General features: G+C 40.9%; 1 protein-coding gene across 7 annotated transcripts in view; it reads left to right on the forward strand.

The window, feature by feature from the left end:
• Positions 1-23,791, forward strand: part of si:dkey-237h12.3 (teneurin-3) — a 136,288-nt gene that overhangs the window by 39,395 nt on the left and 73,102 nt on the right. For all 7 annotated transcript variants that reach the window (XM_055016375.1, XM_055016377.1, XM_055016378.1 and 4 more), the window contains one exon: positions 19,880-20,105. In XM_055016375.1, the coding sequence (XP_054872350.1) occupies positions 19,880-20,105 (226 nt within the window). The remainder of the gene's footprint in view (positions 1-19,879; positions 20,106-23,791) is intronic.

Raw genomic sequence — 23,791 nt, forward strand, 5'->3', positions numbered from 1 at the left:
CAGCTTCTCACAGCTGAAAACATATTTGTAAACAGAAAAAACAAGAGCTACAAAAAATAAGTGTTCAGCCGGATGTAATTATGTCCATGAATCATATTCATTTGAAAAGTAACTGTTGCGGTAGCTTTTTATATGCCACTGTCAATAACAGAAACACAATAGACGCCTTTAAGATACTAACCGACTGAATCATTGGCACATTTACTTATTTATATCATGTTTCCATTTACATCCTGGGAAAATAATAGTACCTATCATCCTAACATTTGTTACTAAATATCAGCAAATTCATATCTATAAAAAAATTTACTACAGTACACTATATTTTACAAGGTTGTATTGGAATTAGATTTCACCTGCAGCCAGTACAATAAACTCACTGTGCTCAAATAAAGATTAGTAATATTTTTGTTTAATTTACAGAGTAAGAAGGAAGATCTAAATAGCATAAACTGGCATTAACAAAGTGGTTTAAATGTGTACTTGAATGTGCTTAATTGACATATTTCGCAGACAATTGCAAACTCCTCGCTGTTATGCAAATGCATCACAATGGCAAACCTGTGGCAAAATTTTAAAATTTTGTTCTCAGTTGGACTAATATGTGGGCAAGACCTGCAGAGCTCTGAATGCTTACAAAAGTCTTGTGGGTTAGGATGTTCTGCATTTTAATAATTGACCTTTAAATTCTGTGTATTAGGGGTTTGTGCCAGTGTTATTTATTTAGCAGTGTGGCAACATTATTAAAAATAAAAGGAAAAGCTTTCTTCAAAATCCAGGCAAAAAAAAAAAAAATCCATACCAAAAAAAAAAAAAAAAAAGTTTAGGATGTCTTATGTTGCCCAGAATTTTCAACCATCTATGTTTGTGCTTAGAAGTTGTTCATGACACATAACTGCACATGTGGTTGTCTGGCTGTTGTGACCAGAATTCAAAAGATAACGATCATCCTTACCTCATGTAATGGTGATGGGGACGGGCCGGAGCCCCTGTTACTCAGCTGTTTACTGCGGGCATTTATGGGTATCATTATCCAAACGGTGATGCCGGTGGGTGGCTACCAGAGCTGGAGGTGAAATAAGCCATTTAGCGGCTTTATGATAGCATCCCCAGCCCTCGCTGTTTTCACATCCAGGGTCAAAGCTTAGCAGCCATCTAATCTCCCTCAGTCTCACAGCTTTCATTAGCGTGTCAGTTGATCAATCAAGGCTGCTGCCAGTGCCAAAGTTTGATGCATTTTTAGATGAAAGAACATAACCGTAATACTTGGATCATCATCGCTGTTTGCAGGTTCCCTTCAAGTCTAATTTAATTGAGATTTTATACGAATTCTGATAATCATGACGCACAGTTGACATAGCCGCAAGATAATTTTTTATGATTTGGCTGCAGACACATAATTGAATATGTGTCAACACAGGAAAGACAGAACTGCCGATTCGTTAGTGCTTGTCGTACATCATTCAGCCACAACAATAAAACCACACTGCCTGATACTGTCCTCGATTCGACTACCATCTGTCGAATGTGGAGGAAAACTCAACACCCTCAACTTTTTGTCATGTTCTTCAAACCATTTTTTAACATTTTTTGCAGTGTGGTTGCTCAAAGAGGACTCTGCCATCAGGGAATACTGTTGCCATGAAGGGATGTGCAGGAATGTTTAGGTTTCCAAGGTTTCCTAGCAGAACGTCGCCCAGAGCGTCGCAGTGCCTTCACTGGCTTATTTTCTAGCCATAGTGTATCCTGCTGTCCCCCCCAGGTAAATGGTGCACAGCCATTCATGCCCATCGTAGGAGCTTTTGGTGGTCACTTTTGGTCTGCTTGTGGGAACAATCTACAAGACCAGCTGCTTTGGAGGGACTCAGCTGTCTAGCCAAAGACCAATTTTGCCCCTTTTGAAATTCACTCAGACCTATATGTTTTCCGATTTTTCCTCACTACATTACGTCTACTTAATAAACTGACTGTTCATTTGCTTCCTATTATGTCCCTCCCCCTGACAGGTGCTATTGTAATGAGATAATTAATGATGTTCACTCTATCTGTTGGTGGTTTTAATGCTGGCCTGATGGATGTATATTTCCAAGTAGTAACATGGTTAAATAGCCAAAACATTGATTACAACAAGGTGGCATTGTTAAATAAAATTGATTTGTGATATGATATTTCAGTACAAACTATTAGTCCTTATGAAATAATAAAATATTTCCGACAGATTTGTGCATTCTCCCTTTAGAGGGAGACAGTCAGCTGGTTTCATCTGCAAAATGCCAGCTTATCATCACATCTGCATACAATAGGACATGTCATAAATCCTTGGCCCCTCTTTTTATCTGCCCTCGCTTCTTCCATAATCAGGGCATTGGATGGGAACAGAGGCAAAGAGTAGCTTTTTATCCCTCAATAAAAGGCCACTTAGGCAGATAGTTCTCCCCAAACTCATCAGCTTTGGTCTTTTTTTTCCTGGCAGCACATGAAGGAATTTGTGGAAGAGGGCAAACATTCCATCTAATTAAGGATACCTTTCATATAAGCTCACCTCTCTCCTCTGTAATTTCTCTTTTCGCCCATTCCTCCCACCTCTCTTTCTCCCCTGCCCTCCTCTCTCCTTCTGTCTTTTCTCTTCCTTATCATCCATCATAGGAAGCCCAAAGGTGCCCTTTGCAGTTACTGTACCTTTTTGGTTAGCTCTTGATGTCTTTTGAAATCATTGGCTTACCCACGCTTTGATGTTGCCTTCAAATGGGTACTAAGCAAAACTTTGAAGTCACGACCTAGATGTGGCCAAGAACGTCGAATCACTGCAATAACTCAACAGCTCACAAATGTTTTGTTTGCAAACAGTGAGTGCTGCACATCATTAATGTGCACTATGATTTGATTGGCAGCATCTTGAAGGAGTTTTTCAGGAATCAGCACTATTTGTTTTGAAAAGTGAAGGGGAGAGAACAAGTGCTCTGTCTGACTTTGTTCTATTTCTGGGAATGGCTGCTGGAGGATTACTGCAAGTGGCAGAGTATTCATTATTTAGATGGCAGTAGCGGCGCAGGGGATGGGGTGGTTTCGTAAACCACTTGACTATGACATGTGTGCTGCTATACTAGACGCAAAGACTAAAAAAAAAAAAAAAAAAAAAGTTTCACCTCCAAAATGTTTTCTCCTAGCGAGGGCACTTGTAGCAGCTCTCTGCCAGAGACTGTTGAGACAGTCGACACTAACTGAAACTGATGGAGCAAACTCAGATTGATGGAGTTAATGGCTGAAATCGTTACGAGTTCTCTGGGATTGCTCTCTATATAGGCCTTAAAAGTCATGAAGCGTTCATCCAGCTGTTTCATGGTGCATGTCAGATGTGGTATTATAGTTTTAAATACAGCATCTTTGCTGCTTGTTATTGCATTCAAAATGACTGAGTTGAATATATGCAGCAGGAAATCTTTCGCAGTGCCTGGCTGATTATGAAATAATGACAGCTTTGTCTGCTCGCCTGGCTCTGTATTTCTTCAAAAAGATGACTGGAGATATCAGCAGCGACATTTTGAAATGGCCTAAGAGAAAAATGTGAATCTGAAGTGAGAAAGCTGTGACAGTTAAGTGCTGCAAAGCAGAAACGGCCGCTCTCTGCAAACGTGGGGAGAAACTGGCGAGGAATTTCTCCCTAGCCTAACAGTGGCATCTCTATTGACTGAAGTGTTTACCCTGACAGTCTTCAGCCCGGACATGCAGAGGGTCCCGCCACTGTGATTAATGCACTGCCATGCCGCCATGGTGGAGGATGTCTCTCGGCGGTCTCCTTCCCCTTTCCAGTGCTCCTCCCTGATATTTCACTAATGTGACTCGACAATAAAGAGATTGATAGTGATCATTATGCTGCTCTCAAAGAGTAATGTCACTTCCCAGCATGATCCAGCCAGCATCTAATTCAACTACTGCTGTGGGTAGCATATGAGAAGTGGCGTTGCATATTGCTACTGTACATACAAGCGGCTACAACAGCGTTATGTTAAACCAGAACCAGTGACATTTCAGAATCACCTCCTCCTGCTGTTATCGCAAACTCCTGAAGCCCTGTTTGAATATTTAGTGCTGCATACATTGCCTCAGGATGGCTCTCTCTAACTGAGCAACTAGAAATTGCAAGTATTATCACGTTAAACAAGGGAATCAGGCTCTTACCTCAACGCTTGGCGGGCTATATCACCATTTCCCCAGTAGTCCCTTTACAAATAAAAGGTGTAAGGGTCATTCATTTGATTCCCTCGCTCTAAGTCTTTACAGCGAGGTTGATTTGTTTATCTGTATGTGTTTAGCCCCTGGCCCCAATCTTCTGAGAGAGAAAGAGGTTTAGCATTTAAATTGGTTGATCCACCGCACGTTTGTTAAACCTGTTTTTAAAGCATTACATTGATGAAAAGCAGACGCTAATCCCTGCGGGTGTGCGACCTTATCTGACTAAACACCTGACAATGAGATTCTATTGTCACTCTGGGAACACAAAGACTCTCGGTAAACGTGTCTTGTATTGACCTTTGCTGCTGAACGCTACTGTAGCCGCGGGTTAGTTTTACTACAGGTATGATTTGCAGCATGAAGTTTGGAGCGTGGAGACTGTTGTTTTTGACTGCTGGGCCCTTGTGCCGAAGGAAACTTTAAAGTCTTCCGAACTCCGCACTCCTCAGGAAGTTGTACGCCGCTGTTATCTTGTCTGCCAAACATTCGCTACAGTAAGTCCTTGGTGTCGGTGTCCAGACCTGACTGAAGAGACTGCAGTGGCGTACTAGCTTTCACAGGTAATCCCAGAATCTCCTGTATGCATTTCTCTTCTGCTTATATTCACACGAACTGATCCTCTTGTATCACACTTTCCATTGCATATTTAGCCAGACAAGACATTTAGTCAATATTGTTACCTATGAATATGTAGGAGGAAGGTGGCCTTCACCTGAATGTGGCAGATGTGATTTCTAAGTAAATCATAGGGATTACATTATTGACAGTGCCTTGAATAAACATCAGGATGAGGTCAAAATTCATTGTCTTTCGCTATTTGCACAGCATCCGGAGCATGTTCAGGTTTTAGAGCAAACGAAGCATATCTCGCTGGTGTTGAATAATTATTTTATGTGATGAATTACCATAATTCAATGTTAAACATCCCAATCTTGATATAATTTTAGAGCTGACAGTGAGAAAGGATACTGTTGTGTGATTAGCTGTGATATCAGATTGTGTCCAGCATGACAGATTGGCTGTGAAGTGTATCTTTTGACTGTGTGCACTGCATGTTAGTTGAGATTTGCCATCGTCTCTGCTGCTGAGTCCTTCTTCCGAGCTGCAACATGCTTGTACAGCTCCTTAATATTATTCACACAGAGGCCGGTAAAATGGAGTATCCTGTCACCATGTCCCTTTTTATTCTACTACAGACGCAAAGAGAAAGGATACTATCAAGATACTCAAGGAAAACATATGCAAATAGTGACAATCCATTGTGCATTATGGCTGAAACATGATCGTACGAATGCAGACTGTGGTGTCGACTATGGGATTGCTGCTGTATCAATACGCCTTTGTGCAGCTTAATCTGGTAAAGCGTAAAGAATATACAGTGCTGTCATACAATATTAATCCTGGCCAGGAAACTTAACCAGCTGCTGCCTTTAATAAACTGACAACTTACGGTTTTGCTAAGCCATATGCTGCTGCTGCCGCCTTTTCTCTCAGATTTCACTTCTCAGTTTCCATTGTCAGTCTCGTCTTGGCTTTTTATGATCTTAATTCTGATGGATGTATTCCAGTGTGAAATGACTCAGCCGGGTGTGAATGTGGACCATCCTTTGCCTCCTACTGCTGCCATTTGGTGAGCGGGAGGAAAAGCACAGGAGCCGTCAGAGGAGACATGAGAAAGCTCGTGTGTTGACGACGCACCTCCCTTATCTAATTGGGGCAAAGCAAACATGATTAAGCCCAATCTGAAGGACGATCAGTGTCTTCCACCACAGAGACGTTTCACAGTCATGCGCGATCCGCCGTGTGCACTGCTCAGAGGCAGACAAGCAGTTTAACGACAGCATCAAGCTGCCGTTTGAACACAAACACGTGACTGCAGAATACAGTTTTTTTCCCCGCTAAGACTAATTCCAAAAATGACTTATACCCAATCTTATAAGTAGGTTGCTTGTCGAGTCTCCTTAAACAGCACACGTGTTTTCTAAACTTCAGCCCCTATGACAGGGATGCAACTAAGCTTAGACCACTGAAACTACTCTGTGGTAAGTTTTGTCGGATAAGCAAATTTGGAAAGATCAAAATTACTGTCATGGTCAAAGAAGACGTGGATTCTTGGAGTACTAGACACATATCTTGTTCTCTGCTGTCGAGGGCACATTTAGATATTAATCTAACTATCTGCTATGACACGACATACGCGTGCACAGGTGAGTTTAAGCTGTTAACTGTAACTTTTCTTCATTTTCACCTAAGTTAATAAGGTTAGGTTTCCTATTTTCTGAAAGCGTTTTACTCTGACCTGAGCACTTTGCTGCATGTTGTCCTCTCTCTGCCTCGCTCCACAGCTGTCCCTATGCTTTTGAGGCGAGAAGGCTTTCAAAAATGATCTATTATTCATCTGATTTTGTATTGCTTGCAAGTAAACAGCAGTGGGAAATTTAATTGCGGTATCCCAGTTTAGTAAAGCAAGATTATGAGGTAAACTCAACCGTGAAATCTGGTGATAAAACCTTAAAAAAAAAATGAAGAATTGCTGGGGTTTCCCTCTGAACTCCAAAGACATAAAAACTTTGAAAACTTGACCTTTTGTGCAGCTGTATCTGGGGCATCTGCGATTTCAACCCATGACATTATACTTTGCAAAAGAGCTTCACAACATGAAGCAATTGGACATTTTTTTTCTTTCAATGCTATGAAAAGTCTACAAATAAAGCCTTAATTTATTTGGGTGATGTGTATTTTAAAAAAGCCAGGTGCATCCCAGACAAAATACCTTTTATTTCTTTTCCATCATGCTGTGGCTTTTTCAGATAATCCCGCAACTGTGATGAATGCCGTTTCAATTTGCGATTATGAACCACAACATCTGATATTCAATGTTGATTTGAAAGCACAAGGTGAGCAATGAGTGAGCTCCTCGGTGTCGAGCATTTCCTGCCTTTCAGTTGAGTCACGACAAATTCACATCGCGTTCTCGGCAGCACAGAACCAAATTTGATGCAGTTCAGATGTAGAGGCGTGAGAGAGGTGCTAATTGATGCCTGCTGTGGCATGAAACGCAAATTGCATAGTTTACAAGTACAGCAACCAAACTGCAGACGTGCACAGCCCCGCGGAGTCGTATGAAGGGGCTAAATGGAGAATGTGCACAGAGCAGCATAATGGATGCTGTCGATACACCACTGCTACCTGCTCAGGGCTGTTCCGCAGCTCTCGTCATGTCAACATCATTTGCCCACTCGCACACAACGTGACACCCGCAAACACACATCGCTCACATCTCTGTCTAAATGTATCCAAATGGTCGCTTTTTAGGAAAAGAAACAAAAAGATAATCTAATCCTGGAATGGCTATAAAACTGTATTTGCAAAGTCAGTTCCATTATGTCAGACAAAAGTTTCCTCATCAGGTTTATTAGTATACCATACATACACTCATCAAAGCCATTAAACAGCAATGATTGCATTTGCGGCCATTAGCTTAAATGATAGTTTTTGCTACTTATGCTATTAGCTGCAGTAAAAAATACATTTTGCATATGAAAGATTAAGCCGATGCGCCTCCAGAATGAGTCACAGTCATGTAACAACTCAGAGGCTTGCACTGGGGAAAGATTTTGTTGCAGCAGAAAATGAACTTTTGACCTTTTGGGAGAGGATTTCTAATATTTAAGCCAGTGAACTGTGGGAAACAGTTATCAGTCTGCTGCGTGTCTAAATGATGAAGCTGTTCTCCCTGGTCTCTTTCATTTTCATAAATATTCACTGTATTTATCACATGCTTTTAGAACAGAGCAGCTTTATGATGCACGCTCTCAGCAAGATGTAAGCAGGCGGAGTGATGCACAGCCAAACCTTGCCTGCGTCTCTCTTTCTTTGTCTTCCTCTTGAGCCATTTTGTAAAAAGACATGCTGGCACTGTATCATTATCGACGCTTATTTTTAACAACATGATAATATCAAAATGGAGGTGAGATTGAACCTGGAGTGAAAAGAGGGACAGTTTGTTGAGAGCATCAAATTATTGTAGGGCTAAAAGAGAGCAGAATTTGCAGTTTGCAGGATTTCTTTTTGTGCCGTCTTTTTATAGAAAATAGTTGTTGTTATTGCAGAAAGGGACTGGCTGTTCTTGTTGTTTTTTTTGCAGTTATACTTCTGAAACTTGTTTAGCCGTTCCAGCTTTGTGCCTCAGCAGTCGTTCGTCCGCTGCTTTCCAACAACTGCTGGCTGATTTGTCATGAAATGTAACATCTATGCTCAAGGGATGTTTCACTGACTGTGGTCGTCCTCGACTTTTCCTCCTACTGTCAACATATGTTTGACATTTGTGGTTTTTTTGAGATGGGTCTGATTGCAGCCGTCTGCTGAAGCTCAAGCAGATTAAGGGCATTTTTTGCCCCTATAACATTTTTACTCACTGTGTGCTCGTTTTTCACTGCAAAATTTAGTCATTCTTCTCTATAAAAACAGCACAATGATGGCTAGAAGTAGAGAGAACTCAGAAATGTCTGTACAGTATGACAGTTATAATCTCATAAATCAGAAAAAAGAAGAGCAGAGGTGAATTTCTTTGATTATTTATCTTACAAAAATTGAAAAAAAAGGGAAACAACCTTCAACAATTTCTTTTAGCGGTCACAGATGTTGCCAGTACAGTAAAAAAAGAAACCATAGCTATATATTATAGATATTTTGCTACTTATTTTTAAAATTTGTCTCCTGTTTGCTCTGTGTAAACACCATTCAACTGAAAAGTCCCTGAATTTTTGTCACAGCAGCTGAGTCATTCGTGGCTTCTCAGATGTGCCAAAGAGCGCAGAATGTTTTCTTTTTTACGGCATCTGATTGGCACAAACAGTATATTTTTCGTGATTTTTTTTAAATGAGACAAGTAGAATAAAGTGATTTGGGTTGTTTTTCAGATGAAACTGTACACGACACATAATACATTCAATGAGAGAGTTGAAAATTGAAAATTTCTGGCTCTGATAAATGGCGTCCTTTTTATTCGGAGGAGTTCATAGGGTTAAAAATGGTAATCATTGAAACTGTTGAATATCATTATCAATGTTCATATGCTGATGTTTTGCTGAAAACAATATGAGAGCGAGTTCTATTTGTGAGCCTTAAATAAACCACAGTAGCACTTTTAATCTGTTTGTTAGCATTCTAATAGGATCTCTGCATTTTATGAAGCCAGCCTGATCTTTGTAAGTTGCTGTAAACACAGGTAAAAGTGCTTTTCAGCACAAATGCACTGTATTTTAATTAGTCTTGCAGTTTACATTATTATCAAACTGTGGAAGGATGCTTCCTTCAAGGCCGCCTCATAGATCATTTCTCTTTGGTGCCAAATAATTCTTAAACAAGATATACTGTTGCTCTTTTAAGCCGGCTATTTGTTATAACATTTTGGCACTTAATGAATATAAAGTGTTACTCTGCTGGGCTGAAAATGTGTGTGTTTGCCTGCGTACAGAGCGGGGTGGAGGCTGTGGCAAGACAGCGGTTGATAAATTGTTGTTATCTGACTTGCTGTGGTGGAAAACACTCCTAACATATGGATGGAGGATTGGATAAATCAGTTGAAGTAGGTTCAAGGCTGCTTTAGTGACCACATGCTTTGACGTCTGGTGTCCTGAGAGGTTTTTTGGCTGTGAGTTGGTGTGGACAGAAGCCGTAAAACCACAATAGCACCGCACTTGTGCAGCTGACATGCTTTGATACACATCAACAATCAGCATGTATTTACAGTATATATTTGAATCTGGATTACATGCTGCCAAGCCTATTACAATACATGGACAACAGAAACGGGCTCTGAGAAGTGCTGCCTCCATAAGCCCCAGCTTATCACCCACACATTCCATCTCTTCTTGTGTCCTTGTTTAACAAATATGGCACTGTTTTAGACTACCTTTAAATGTAGTCATTTCTATGAGCTTTCCTTTGTGTGTGTGTGTGTGTGTGTGTGTGTGTGTGTGTGTGTTCCCACAATTGCTTCTAAAGCAGCCTCTGGAGAGACAGCAGAGGAGGTATGTATGAGTTGGATGCCTCCTTGACAACACCTTGGAGGTGAAAATCAATGTCTGCCAAACAAAGTGAAATGTTAGGCTGCAGCCGATACATGACAGATGAGGCTTAGGGTGGTATTTTCTAAGGTGAATGAAGACTGGAACGCAGGCAGCCCTGTCTGCTGTTGTCAAGCAAAGTGGCATTAGAGAGATTTTGAAGGACAGTACATCTGACTTCCCTGACTACTTTTATTATTGATTAACATGATGTGGACATGTGTGAGAGCCAGCCTGAAATGGAGGGGAGATGAGGTTCAAAATTAACAACGACTGCACGGCAGATTAAACTTTAAAGGCCAGTTTCACTAATGAATTGTGATGCGGGGCCACTCGAGAGACCTCGCCTCCAACTGGGCTTAGTACAAAAGTACAGTCATCTTGATTAGAGTGGATTGGTCCTCAGATCAGAACAGCGTCTCTATTTCACAGCATGGCCAAATTCCTGGGATAAGTCGCAATTTTTGACAGCTGAACGGCTCAAAATTTCAGTGCCCGTGTCTTAAAAGTCCCTGCACTTGTTCATGCCCAGAACACAGATTTCTTTTAGGTAGATTCCAGTTTCCTCAGGGTGGAGCTCAGGCTATGCAGCTGAATAGTAGCTGTAGAAGCAGCGGGGCTAGCTTGGCACATCATGAGGAAACACTGTGTTGCTACCTCATGCATGATCAGTCATCACGACTCCAGCAGTGACCTCAGCACAGAGCCGTGGGCCATATCATGTTGCTGATTGAGCATCCACCAAGCCTCAGAGGGTACGCAGGTTACATCTCAGTTCTTCTTGCCGCGAGAAGCGAGGGGGGAAAATTCCAAAACATCAGTAGCGCTGGAAGGCTTTTCTCAGCGGGCTTTGACTTGTGTGTGTGTGTGTGTGTGTGTGTGTGTGTGTGTGTGTGCGTGCGCGTACATGCGTGCGTGCACATGTATAGACGGTATATCCTAACATGTACATGCAGACATAAAGTTTATCACGTATTCCCATTGAGGATATTGACGTCTCCAGCCCAACCCTCCCCACCACTGTAATCCATGAGTTGGTGAGCAGTGTAAGAATAAACCACCGATTTCTCCTATTATTATTCTTGTCCCGTGCTCTGCTCTGTGGCCAAGAGTAATGCAACAGTGGGGTGTCAATTCATACCCTTGGCCTCAGGAAAGCTCTTTGGAAAGCAGAGGGATTTTCAGCTTGTGTGCTATAGCTCCAGCTCTGGAGCCAGACGCTGCAAGAAATATTGGCTTAAAGAATATGTGGGAATGTTGGAAGCAGTCGGTTAGGGGCAGATATAAAGGCACCAACATGTGTTGTTTGTTCATTCTAGTTCCTCAGATAAAGAGACTTGGATGACACTGCATAAATAATTAATGACTGACCTAATGTGTACAGTATAAAGTAACACCATGTATTTGTCTTCACTAGTTCCAGCCTTTTAAATGTGAGAAAATGTTGCTTTTTCTTTGTCTTGTTTCGCCTTATTCTAGGTTTGTTCTGCTGCTCAGACAAAACAAGCAATCTGAATATTATATAAGATGTAAAATCAGATGTTTTTTTTTTTGCTGCTGCTGCTTTTCTCCCTCTTTTCACAGAAAAAGCAATTAATAGATCATTCAAGGAAATAATCTACAGATGAATCTTTAATTAAAATAAACATTAGTTGCAATGATAAGAAAATTACCATATACCCAAGATCAGTATAGTAATTCTGCTGGTAGGCTGCTGATTAGTGATCACCCAGTTGGTGACTTTTTATTAATTAGTCACTCTGTTTGCTTTATTCCAAACCAGAAGATCCACAATAATGTTTAGTTTTTATTTAGCTATTTAAATTGCTTTTGCATTTCTTTGTTGCATTATCCTAATAGGAACATGCTGGTATATAATGGTTAAATAATATGAAACTCTCCTTGAAGTTTGAGCTCAATATTAATGAAAGAAAAAAAGCATCAACCTCCAGAGAGTATCATATAGGTTTCATGGGCCTATTTGTTTATTCAATGTGGTGTGAAAGATACACACGGTATAAATCTCCTCCTCAAATTTCCTCACAATGGAGGTGAAAATTAGTCATCTCTGCAAGTGGAGTGCATCCAGTTGAGAACAATATGCCAACAATTAATCAGGAAAAGATAGGCTTTTCCATTTTTAGATGGATACTGCTTCCTTTGTCTGGTTTCCCCACAAACTGAGCGATTTGCACAGGAAATGCAATTATAGCAACCATTGGAAAAGACTGTGCCAATACAACCATAAGTGGTTTGTTTTTTTCCTGCAACCATTTTCTCAAGTGATTGGGGAAGCGAGCTGTAAATGAATGGGGAGGCACATGAATAGTTCTCAGAATGCCGTCACATTTCAATGACCCCTAAGATGATGTAGACATTTTTATTTATTTATTTAATTGTTTTTCGTGTGCAATTACTAATTCAAATCTATGTTGCTTTAGTCAGAGAAGTGACTCGCAGTTCAGCAGAACTGGATTGCATTGTTTTGTTGTTATTCCTCACACACAGAGGCTTGGTGCAGTTGAAAGTATATTCCTTAATATCCTCCACTGAGCCTCAGAATGTTTAAAAGCCTCTCTGCGGTTGGCCGGGACCACCCCAGCTAAAGTTTCATGTTGGCTCCATCAGCTAGCCGCCATCGCAGCTCTTACTGAAGACTTAAGCCATTCAAGCCACCACAGCAATTTAGATAGAGTGCATGACTACCTTCAAGGCCGGTTCAGTTCAAATACGCACAGGAGAAAAATCGAGACTGGCAACTTCTTTTGAGAAGAATGCCAGGGCAACCTTTCAAAACATATTTGCAACAAAGTGCAGAGCAGAGGCACATTTGGATGAGAGCATGTCTCTCCAGTGTCTCTGTTTCCTGCCTCCTTGTCGTGATTTGTTTATAATGTACAGTTTATTGCTTATTCTGCTCTTACTCTTGCTCAAGGATCAAACAGAAGGATAGGAAGTGACAGGTTGCTGCTGGTATTGTCATTATAACACAACATTAAAGGTGTAAACAAACTGGCAAGCCAAGGATTTGTAGCCAGCATGACTGTTGCAATTGGGACTGCAAGGTGGGATTGCAAATTTATGGCATATACTTGAGACTGGTGAGGTAGGTTCATTAGTTTCTCAATGCACTGAGAAATATAGCCAGCTGTTACTAATGTTGCATATTCCTGAAGCTGGTATAATCAATATGTTTATATTAACAAGTCAAGCGACTATGTGTTGTGTGAAAATAATTATTTGGCAAATAATTCTCTGTGGGTTAATCACTACTATCCTCCTCACGCTACAAATATTTTCTTTCAATGATTGAAAAATGGTTTTGTGTCATTGTTTGTCTTTATTAATATTGATTTGTTTAGCATCTTTATTGTAATGATGCTATAATGATTTGAATAATAATGGAAATGATGTTAAATGCCACTTTTAAATATAAATCTCTGTGGCATTTCTTGACAGGGAAAATCAATATACTTATTCCGTGCTTTATTATCAGTTGTTCTGTTGAAAATGAACTCCATGACTGGTTGATGAAGTTGTGTGAACACAAAGTTTAGATTTCAGAAAAGTGAGAACTGGCACACTTCCCTGTGGACTGTGCCAGGTTTTTAGTTCTGTAAGTTTAAGAAAACAAGAAAACACAGCGATATGTGTAATGTCAGGACTTAACTGTAGAAAATGTTCCGCCTGCACCAAAGTTAGAAACTGTAATATTTTGTCTAGGTGTGAACACAATATCTCTGGACGAACAAAGAAGCCAAAGCTGTCCACACATGAATAAATACAACTAAGTGTTTTGTCAGCAGGCTAATTGTCAAAGCAGCTTTTGAGAAGGAGTGTAATTGCTATGTAATCAGAGAGCTGTCAGAAAGAACTGCTAAGCAGTCATCATCTGTATGATGATCTGCCATCTGTAGCAATGTCTGAGAGAGAGAGAGAGAGAAGGAGAGGGAAGGAGAGATGGACAAGCAGTGATGTGAAGCTGCTTATATTCACAGTGCATCTTCTGCGGGTTCAATTTTCTAAGTGTATTTACAAATCATACATTTTAAATGAATGGCAGCCTAGAATTTGCGTCGAATGCGAGTTGATGAATGCCTATATGGCTGTGTAGGAGCACATTATGTATGGGTAAATGGAATGTCTTTTTCAATAATACAATGATTATGCAATCCTTGAAATATTGGTTACATCCTGATTCGGCGGCTCAGAAATAGCTTGAAAGAAATTTCGGTCTTTGATCAGATAGAAAGTGAGGAGAAGAGTGGGCAAGGCTGTGAGTGCAGTGAAGGTACTCTGGCAGGAAATATGATGGAATTCACACAGCTTCTTCTTCTTCCTTTTTTTTCCCTCTCCAAACCCCAAGTCCCTGAAAATTGCCAACTCTCTTTGCAGAGTAAATCCCCAAAACTCACCTAGGGCAAGGTTGCTCTAATGGTCCCATATTCCACTGGGTAAACCTCCGCCTCCACCCCCTCCAACACCTCCCCACCCCACCTTCAGGGCTTCCCAGTGAGGAGCTGCTGTCTCTTTTTCTGCTACAGAACACTGCTGCTGCTGCTGCTGCTGCCTTCACCAACACACTGGAGTTGTGCCGAGGAAACCCAGTGATTGATGAGAATGAATTTATTGATTTGACATATATAAACATCCTTCCTGGGCCAAATGGCATGTTTTATCATGGAGGTCATCCATTATTCATCTTGTATAAAATCAAACAGGGATTTTGACAGAGGGCCTCTGAAATTCAAACTTCGTAGAGTGGAGGTGCTGCATGCTTCATGCGATTGTCAATATCCTTCTGTAGAAAATGAGTACTGTAGGCTATAATAGAAAAGCAGGGGCCTCTGTAAGTTCTGTGATCTGTTTTGGAGGAATTCTCGTGATGCACACATACTGCAATTTTCCTATTGGTGAAGGGCAAGCCAGTCAAAGCAAATGCCCTTTCAATTCCATTAGCAGTTGCATCAGTCTCTTAATGGAGAGTAAAATGGCACAAGACCTTTTGCAGTACTTACACAATGAATATGAAAAGGCTTTCACCGAGCTTGCCAAGCTTAGTGAGTGCAAAACGGCTTTTAATTGTGTCCCGACTCCGTATTGGAACATTATGTGCAATATTCAAGGCTTGTCAGCGCTTTAATCAAAAAAGGATATTTTCAAAGGAGTGAACATCATAGAAACCTAATTGGCCTAAACATCTGAAAATCAAGAAGTAGCATCAAGAAGTTCAAGAAAATGAACTGAAATCTGAACTAAGCTTGTAGACAGTGATAGCCTCTGACACAGTGATTTAAAATGGGCTAAATTCAATGAATGGACAAGCCTAAACCATTTAAATCATTCTAATATGTTGGGAAAAAAACTGCTCTCTAAGAAAACTGCATATTACAAGGCATATTTTATCTGATAGATATTTTTGTTTCACTAATACAACAGAGTGTGGCTTTCTCATGTGGACATTGTAATAAATCAAACTTCATATCACAAATCTCTAAAATAAATGTTCAAGGAAATTAAACCAAAGAGCCTCTGTAGGTGGTATTATAAAACTACATTTGATAGGTACTGCAAGCATGATTAGGATGGGAATGAGTCTGTCATTTCAGTTCTGGCATGCAGTATTAATCACAAAGGTCCTTTAAAGCATGTTGCTGATGGAGATGATGACAAGCTGACGTTGAGGAATTATGCAAAGGAGGCATCCGTCTTGATCTGATTTCAAAGCAAAGCCCCATAAACCACACAGCTGTTTCATCTGCCTTCCTAGTCAGTGAGTCTACACATTAAAGGCCAGCTTAATTCCCTGTGTGTCTTGATTGAAGACGATGCCAGACTTTCTTAAAGGCTCATTGTTTAGTGTGCTTATTTTTTTTTAAAACTCACAGTCCGACATATGCTCAGCAGTGGATGATGTAAATCAAAGTGCTGTGCTGCTAAAAGCCCATATTTCAGCACAGTTTGCCCCCGTGGCTTTCAAACCTCCAACTTTGGCAGTGAAGTACACAGAGAATGAACACTGAACTGCTGTACTGATAGTGCTACATTTAGCTCATTGACTTACATGGAATCAGAGTGAGGTTGTCATTTATGGATGCTAATCACAAGGAGACCTTGTCGGAATTTAGATTCAAACCCACACCTCAAATAAGAGCCCGGAAATTCAAATACAAATGGCCACCACACATGCAGACAAGGCTTTTGGAATTCGCTGAACTGAAAGGGCGCATGCAGTTAAAATGTTGATTCTGATATTAAAATCCAGACATATGAAGTCTCCTTTAAAAAAAAAACCCAACTAATTCACCATTTGATCTTAGCTGCTCAAAGATTAACGGGATGATATAACCCCTAAACTCGGAAAGAAAATGTTTGCATAATTAATCGTTCGAATTCCACAAGGAGTCAGGTTTCAGATCTAAATACTTAAAAGGGCATAACTTGGTGTTAAGTGATAACTCATGGGGTGAGGTGGCCAGTTTAGTGGCTCCTTAGACTTAAAGATGTGCAATAGGAAGTTCAGCAGAAGTGTGTGATGTGGTGGATTTGGTCTAATTGGTGCACTTTATTTGACTTGTTTGGCACTTGGGGCAAAGCAATCAACGTACTTTTTTAATTTGAAAAACAGTGGCTTTTCTTTTTCTTCTTTAAAGCTGCTGGATCTTTCTAGGTTACAGACGCATCAGTGAATAGTTGCACAGCAGCCTTGTGGCAGTTTGTAAAGCACTGCATACAGTAGGTTTAATTCAGTTCACGGGGTTTTATGTTCCCTTGGTACATTGTGGGATTATACATTCAGATTTGCTGCATGTCAAAACCCACTGCTTTGAAGGTTTTGGGATTTGTGTTTTCAGAACGTTATGCTCAGCATGTGCTTTCACCTAAAAATAAATAAATAAATAAATAAATAAATAAACGGTTCATGTCGTGTTACTGTTCGGGCATGCATTTTCACATGTTGATTCATCAGAAATTGATTCAGGAGTAACCATAAACTGATGAGAGACAAAGACTTTAGTCTGATCTCTGTGCTTGCTGTGCCTGCACTATTTCCATCAACCATAATGCACTCGCTCTGCATACTGTACAGTTTTATAGGTTTGAAGTTTGCTGCATTTTCAGACTGTCAGGCCAAGTGGCCCAGCAGTAAGAAACTAAACAAGGGCAATAAAGATGTCCAGATCGATATGCAGACATGAAGATAAATGGACAGATTTGTGCAGCCCCTGTCATGTATCTTTATTTGTGATGCATAATGGGAGGGAAGATCGTTTTCGGGGATCGACTGTCTCATGTGGGTGTGAAAATAATAAGATGATGTTTATCCAGGAAAACAAATCAGCTGTTTTATGTATTTTACTGAAGAGAAGCTTTTGTAGCATTTTCAGAGGATGCTGTCCTCATTTTGAGTGAAATTCTAATTAAATTTAATAGACAATTGAGATTGTTTTAACCTTGTCTTCACAAGTAGTTATTAACAAGTCTTAAAGTATTGAAAATAATTCTTTCTAGTTGTCAGCATTCCACTTACCCTCATTTTAGATAATTTTCTGTTTTTCCGAGTCAATCCGATTGTCTAGTCAGTGTTATTTTGCTTCCCCGCTCATTGACATTTTACTGTTTCACTGGTGCATAATGATTATATGAAAAAAAAATGCTTCTGCTGGGAAGACAAGTGGAGCTCATGGGTGCTGCTGGCACATACAGTGGAATAAGGCCTAGAGGTGAAGTAAAAGCAGCCAGTGTTGGTGGATAATCCACATTTCTATTAGCCTACTTAGCACTTTTCTAATAGGGCTCACAGTCTAGCCCAGGAGATGAGTGGGATGTCTTGTATTCGTTATCACTAAGTCATGGCATCCTTATATTTTCTGAAAGCCAATACTGCAGCTGATCTCAGGTAAAGCTTGTGTTAGGATTCAGAGCTGACTTTGAACATGGCCATGTGGGGTGATGAGGGGATCATGTTTGATTGGGTTTGATAAAACTCCAATCACAGTCCAGAAAAAAGAGAGAGGAAAAAAACAACCTTCATCTGCATTTGATGATTTTGCTTTTATGGTCTTTACGGCCACATGCTGTTGCTATGTAATTGCAGTCAGGAATTAATTACTCCTAGATTGGTTTTCTGCACTTGCAGTGTGGACTTTTGTTGCTCCTGATTCTGCTCTGTGCCGTGTTTATCCGTCTATCCAACCTGTTTATCTGTTCAGCTATAGATGAGACTGATGTTGAGAAAATGTTTGTATAGGCAATAATTTGTCGGTCCACCCTTGTGCCACCAAAGCAGCTGGTTATGTATATATATATATATATGTATGTGTGTGTGTGCGTCTGTGTGTGTAAACTTTACTACAGCGACCAGTGTCCTTGCATTTAGCTGATAGGAAGAAGCTTTACTCTCTGTAATGATGCTTGTTACAATTTTCCTTTGCTTTGAACATGAGAGGGCTAATCTTCAGTAATCTTCAGTTGTACTAATAGCCTGCATGTACAGTAGCCTAAAGGTTTTTAACCTCAAAGCACCGGCAATGATTTCCTATCTCTGAATGGCATTCAGTTTCCATCCAGTTGTGTGGAACCAAATAGCTCATTTGCCAGCATTGAACAGCTTGTTTGATGCATAGAAGGGCACAGCGAAAGGTGGAGGCGCATACACAAGGACAAAAATGGCATGGTCATTAAAGGATCTTTTCAAAACAGCCACTTGCGTCCCCCTCTCTGAAGTTGTTCTATGCAGCCAAAATGCACGGAGCGGATTTTGATCCTTGTATGCACGGTTGAAAAAGCAAAGGTTAAATCATGCACTGACCTCCAGTGTTCGTATGCGCCGTGTTTAGGCTCCTTTAGGCTTTATAAAAATTCATGCTGTCAAAGCAAAAACAACAGAAGCTCCTAAAAGACGCAACTCCCCGCTTTCTCAATATTCTCCGAGCCTTTGTAAGACAAGAAAGACGATACCCATTTGGGGCTCATTGGAGCAAATCAGAATTGTCAGCACTGTGGGTTTTTACCTTTTAAACAGGGAAGATGGATAGATAATCACCACATGCCATTCTGGGGGCCAATTACACAGCTTTGTGTGAAATTGGAAAACCTGTTCTCTCAGAGCTCTAATGGATGTTCTGGTCATTAGTTATTTGAGAGTCTTCTCTGGCTGTAATCAAACGTGAAACATTGCGTTAAGCGGCCATAAAAGAACAGCTGCCTCTCTAAGTGACCTTCTGTTTAAGAGAACCCAACTGTTAGCCGCGTGGCGTTTTGTGACAATTATTATGTGTATCGCCATAAAAGCAGCTCTTATTTCCCCCTTTTTTGCAGTGGTTGCATCTCATTTTAATGTCTTGCTCTTGGTTGTATTTACTTTTCTGGGTCTGTTAAGTGGCTGTGTGCTGTCATATCTTGCATACAAGGCAGATGCATAATCTTACCCATCTGCTGTCTCTTAGAAATGGCGTTTGTTCACTGTGGGTGTAGTTTTAATCAGCAAAAATAAGCTACTTGTTTTTATTTTGCTATTATGAAGAATATTTGAAGTAATATTCAGATGTGCGTGTCTCTGTGCTCCTCTCCAGGTGACCATCTGTCTAGTCAGCAAGCCCCGCCTCCTCTCCCACCGGCCCCACCTCCACACAAGCAGCATCCGTCCATCACCTCCCTGTGCCGCAGCTCACTGGCCAATCAAAGGAGCCCGAGTCCACCACCAACAGCCGGCCTGGCGGCTGACTTGCAGAGTACGGCGGAATGCGTCCAGCTGCAGGACAGCTGGGTCCTGGGCAGCAATGTGGCCCTGGAGAGCAGGTGAGTGACCCTCGGTGACCTACAACAGAACCGGAAAATCCAGCTCCAGATGTTATGACGGACCTTTTTTTACTGACTCAGAAGACAAAATGATGTGAAATAAATGAGCCAGGGGCAGGCTGCTGTTTAAAATGCATATTTCACTTTCAGTCAAGGCTCCAAAAGCCGTTGTATCGCTGAATTTTATACATTTTTCATTTGAAAATTGAGGGAGAAAAGCGCACATACAAGTCTGTTTTACATATTGCATTTGATGGCTTGTTTGCCTCATTTTGGATGTCCCAGATGTGCTGGCCTGTCTCATTCATCCTCTGGCATGCTTGATGTGTTTTTAAAACATCAGATATTGGCCCATATTCCTCAAACTCACATTGAATGCTATCAGTGACTAACTCAGTCATGACTGAACCAGCAGTTTGTTTCTTTACGACAAATCTGACTTACTGGCTTTACATTTATGCTTTTGTGACTTCGGTGCACCTTTGCGATCGTTTGTAAGACCTGCACTGAGCTGAAGGCAAGTTCAGTGATGAAAGAAACTGCTGGGATGTGGTCTCGTTGCTGGGCTACACCTTCCACAATACAACACACACTGGTAATATGAAATAATAACCGCCAATTCTCAATAGTTGATGATTTTATTAATGTTTTAGTGCCACTCTTTCGAACAAAAGGGGATACTTTTTTTTTTTAAAATTTCACTCCAGGATTTATAATATTTAAGGATGGCACATTTTCAGGCAAATTTTAAGGACCACACCTCATCAAGTGAAATTATTATGCCACAAATTGCATGTGACATAATATAGTCCCTGCTGTGATTGATAAATACGGACATAGTCTCTCCTCATTTGAGAATAATGTTAAGTGTTCACTGGTTTTCTTCTTTTTGTGTGCACCTACAATTAAGCGCTGATTGCTAAATTAGACACAGTGAGAAAGAAGACGGCGTGATTGGAGTGAAGCATGCGAATATCAGAGAGCTCGCCAGTTAAAATCAGAGAGGCTATAACTTAACAAGAAACCCGGTAAGCGTATTGTGTCTTCCATCAAAATTTGCTGTGCAAGATCACACTTTGACATAAGAGTCTCTGCCAAGTTTTGCTCCTGAAACATCGGTTACATCTCTCTCAATCAGTGAGCTCAAAATATCTCAGCTAATGAAGTGTGGTACATTGCGCTGTGACTCAGAAATGGCCTCGAGTAGGTGATTGCATTCTAGCTTGATATTTCCTTGGCACGAGCGCACTCTTTCTGAGGCTTGGATGAATGTAAACTTTGAATTTCATCTGTGGCAGCACAGAGTAACAACCTCTTATGATCTGACTGAATCAGTTGGGATATGTGGTGACAGTTTCACTTTCTCGGGAAGATGCGGTGATTGAATACTAACCGCGCAGTGACCTTGAGCTGTCTTAGCTGTATCGACAAAACAATATGTGCACACCTATCATCAGCCGAGGCATAAATCACTATCACCACAGTGGACTCTAAATCAAGTGCTTGTCAGTGGGTGGGAACAGGGGGCCGCTGCGTACCAACGGGGCCAAAAGGGAAGACCCGGTTCAGCACATAATTACAGATGTCAAGAAAACCACCAGGTTGGGAAATGTAAACAGAAGCTCTAGAAAGTATTCATTAGGATGCCATCAGGGGGTTTTGGGGCAGCAAAGTCCTGGCATAGAACACACGTAGGTGGCCACGGGGGTCTGAATCTGTTTAGAATCCTGAACAGTGATGTGGATTTTATCTGCATTCAGCATAGTAGAAGTGGTCATATGTGCAGACAGTAAATTATTCTCTACATGGCAGCTGATTAAAAAAAGTGTCAAGTATAAATCACAATGTTATGATCTTGTTTAATACATTTCCTGTGACATGGCGACCTCCTAGAAAATAAAGCACTCATTTGACAGCATTAGCTACTTTTACAGCAATTAGCAGTAATGAATTATGTGTGTGTAACCTCCCATAAAAGTGTTGGTCTTCAAAGCACGAGTGTGCTAATTTGACTCGGTACCAACTAGCTTTCACAGTGAATGGCTTTCAGTGTTCTTTTAAATGAGTGAAGTGCTGCACTCGGTAACTACCACTGCAACTCCTGCTCATTATTATACGGTGAGTGGATAAAGTCACTGATCCCACTGTGATCATACTGTCAAAGCTGTGTTAAAACAGAGCGCCTAATTTCAGCTCATTTATGCCTGTAGTTTGGAAAGATCAAGCATATACATTAGACAAATGAAGCTTCTCTTTAATAACCCGGAAAAGGAAAAATGAAACAAACATTGGTCTGTGGTGCAACTCAGACACTTCAAATAATTCTATGAAATTATTCTGCTTTAGCTTTTGTGCTGCAGCTGAGAGCACTCAGGAGTACACAGATATATGGAAAAGGGGAAAAATGTAGCCCTCCTCCCACCAGACGAGCAACGACATTCATTTTCAACTTCACAAGGGATCCAAACCATAATTTCTGAAGTCCTCTGATTAACCCATTCTGCCCCTACTACATCCTGCTCCCACTGCAGGATTTGTTGCCGTTTACAACATCCATCCATCCATTATTAGTCCTCATTAGGGTCACAGGGGGCTGGAGTCTATCCCAGCTGACTTAGGGCGAAGGCAGGGGACACCCTGGACAGGTCACAAATCTATCGCAGGGCTACATATACAGACAAACAAGCACACGTGCATTCACACCTACAGACAATTTAGAGTTACCGATTAACCTGAGTATGTTTTTGGACTGTGGGAGGAAGCAGGAGTACCCAGAGAAACCCACGCATGCACCGGGAGAACATGGAAACACCATGTCCAGATCTCGGGAGGGCTGGGACGTGAACCGGGGACCATCTAGCTGCACCAGCCACTGTGCAGCCCCCATCACAACATCTCCTATCACATTTGCTAAAGCCTGAAAACAGAGTTATGGATTTTTTCCCCCAGTGATGCCAAAAATATACTGCATATCCCAGCTTTAAAAGGCTCAATTTGTTGGCAGCAGCACAGTGGTACAGCTCTCTGTTCATTGCTTTTCTCAAGTGCTGAGGAGACATTCAGATCTAAAACGTGTGGAATACTTTTAATAAACCCCTCAGGTCTCCCTTACTCACCACTTGGTTTCACTGAAATAGTTTTTTTTTTTTTTCAATTAGAAATATTCCATTGAATTTCATTATAAAATGAACTGCTGGGTCTCTTAAGAGACCAATGCACATATGAGTTAATTATTCTTGAGCAGTGCTTTGTTTAAAATACCTTATACCAGTATGAATGAAATGGGTATTTTTGATGCCTTTATGTTGTTAGCTAAAAGCTCTATACGTGCTCTACAGAACACAATACTGTGAGCTGTAGCTCAGATCTGCTCTCACATATGTATGTCCTTTAGAACCCACTTCAACATTTTTTGCACTTACATTCAATGAGATTCAAGTAGAACAGTCGTGATGACATTTCGGAATGAGTCTTTTGAAGGCCTGCCCAGCCACACATTGCAGTTATAAATGTACTGTCAATCCTCATTGGATTCATGTGTCAAGGGAGTCCTTCGGTGAAATGAAATTATGTCTCAGCTCTAAAATCATCATGTGCTACAGTGTCCCACAGACAGTGCACTTTCCTGATAGAAAATGTGTTAGGAGTGTTCCCGGTTGCGAGAAAGAATAGCAGAGGTAATCCAG

This window comes from Amphiprion ocellaris, chromosome 13 (assembly GCF_022539595.1).
Source record: "Amphiprion ocellaris isolate individual 3 ecotype Okinawa chromosome 13, ASM2253959v1, whole genome shotgun sequence".
NCBI classification, from domain to species: domain Eukaryota; kingdom Metazoa; phylum Chordata; class Actinopteri; family Pomacentridae; genus Amphiprion; species Amphiprion ocellaris.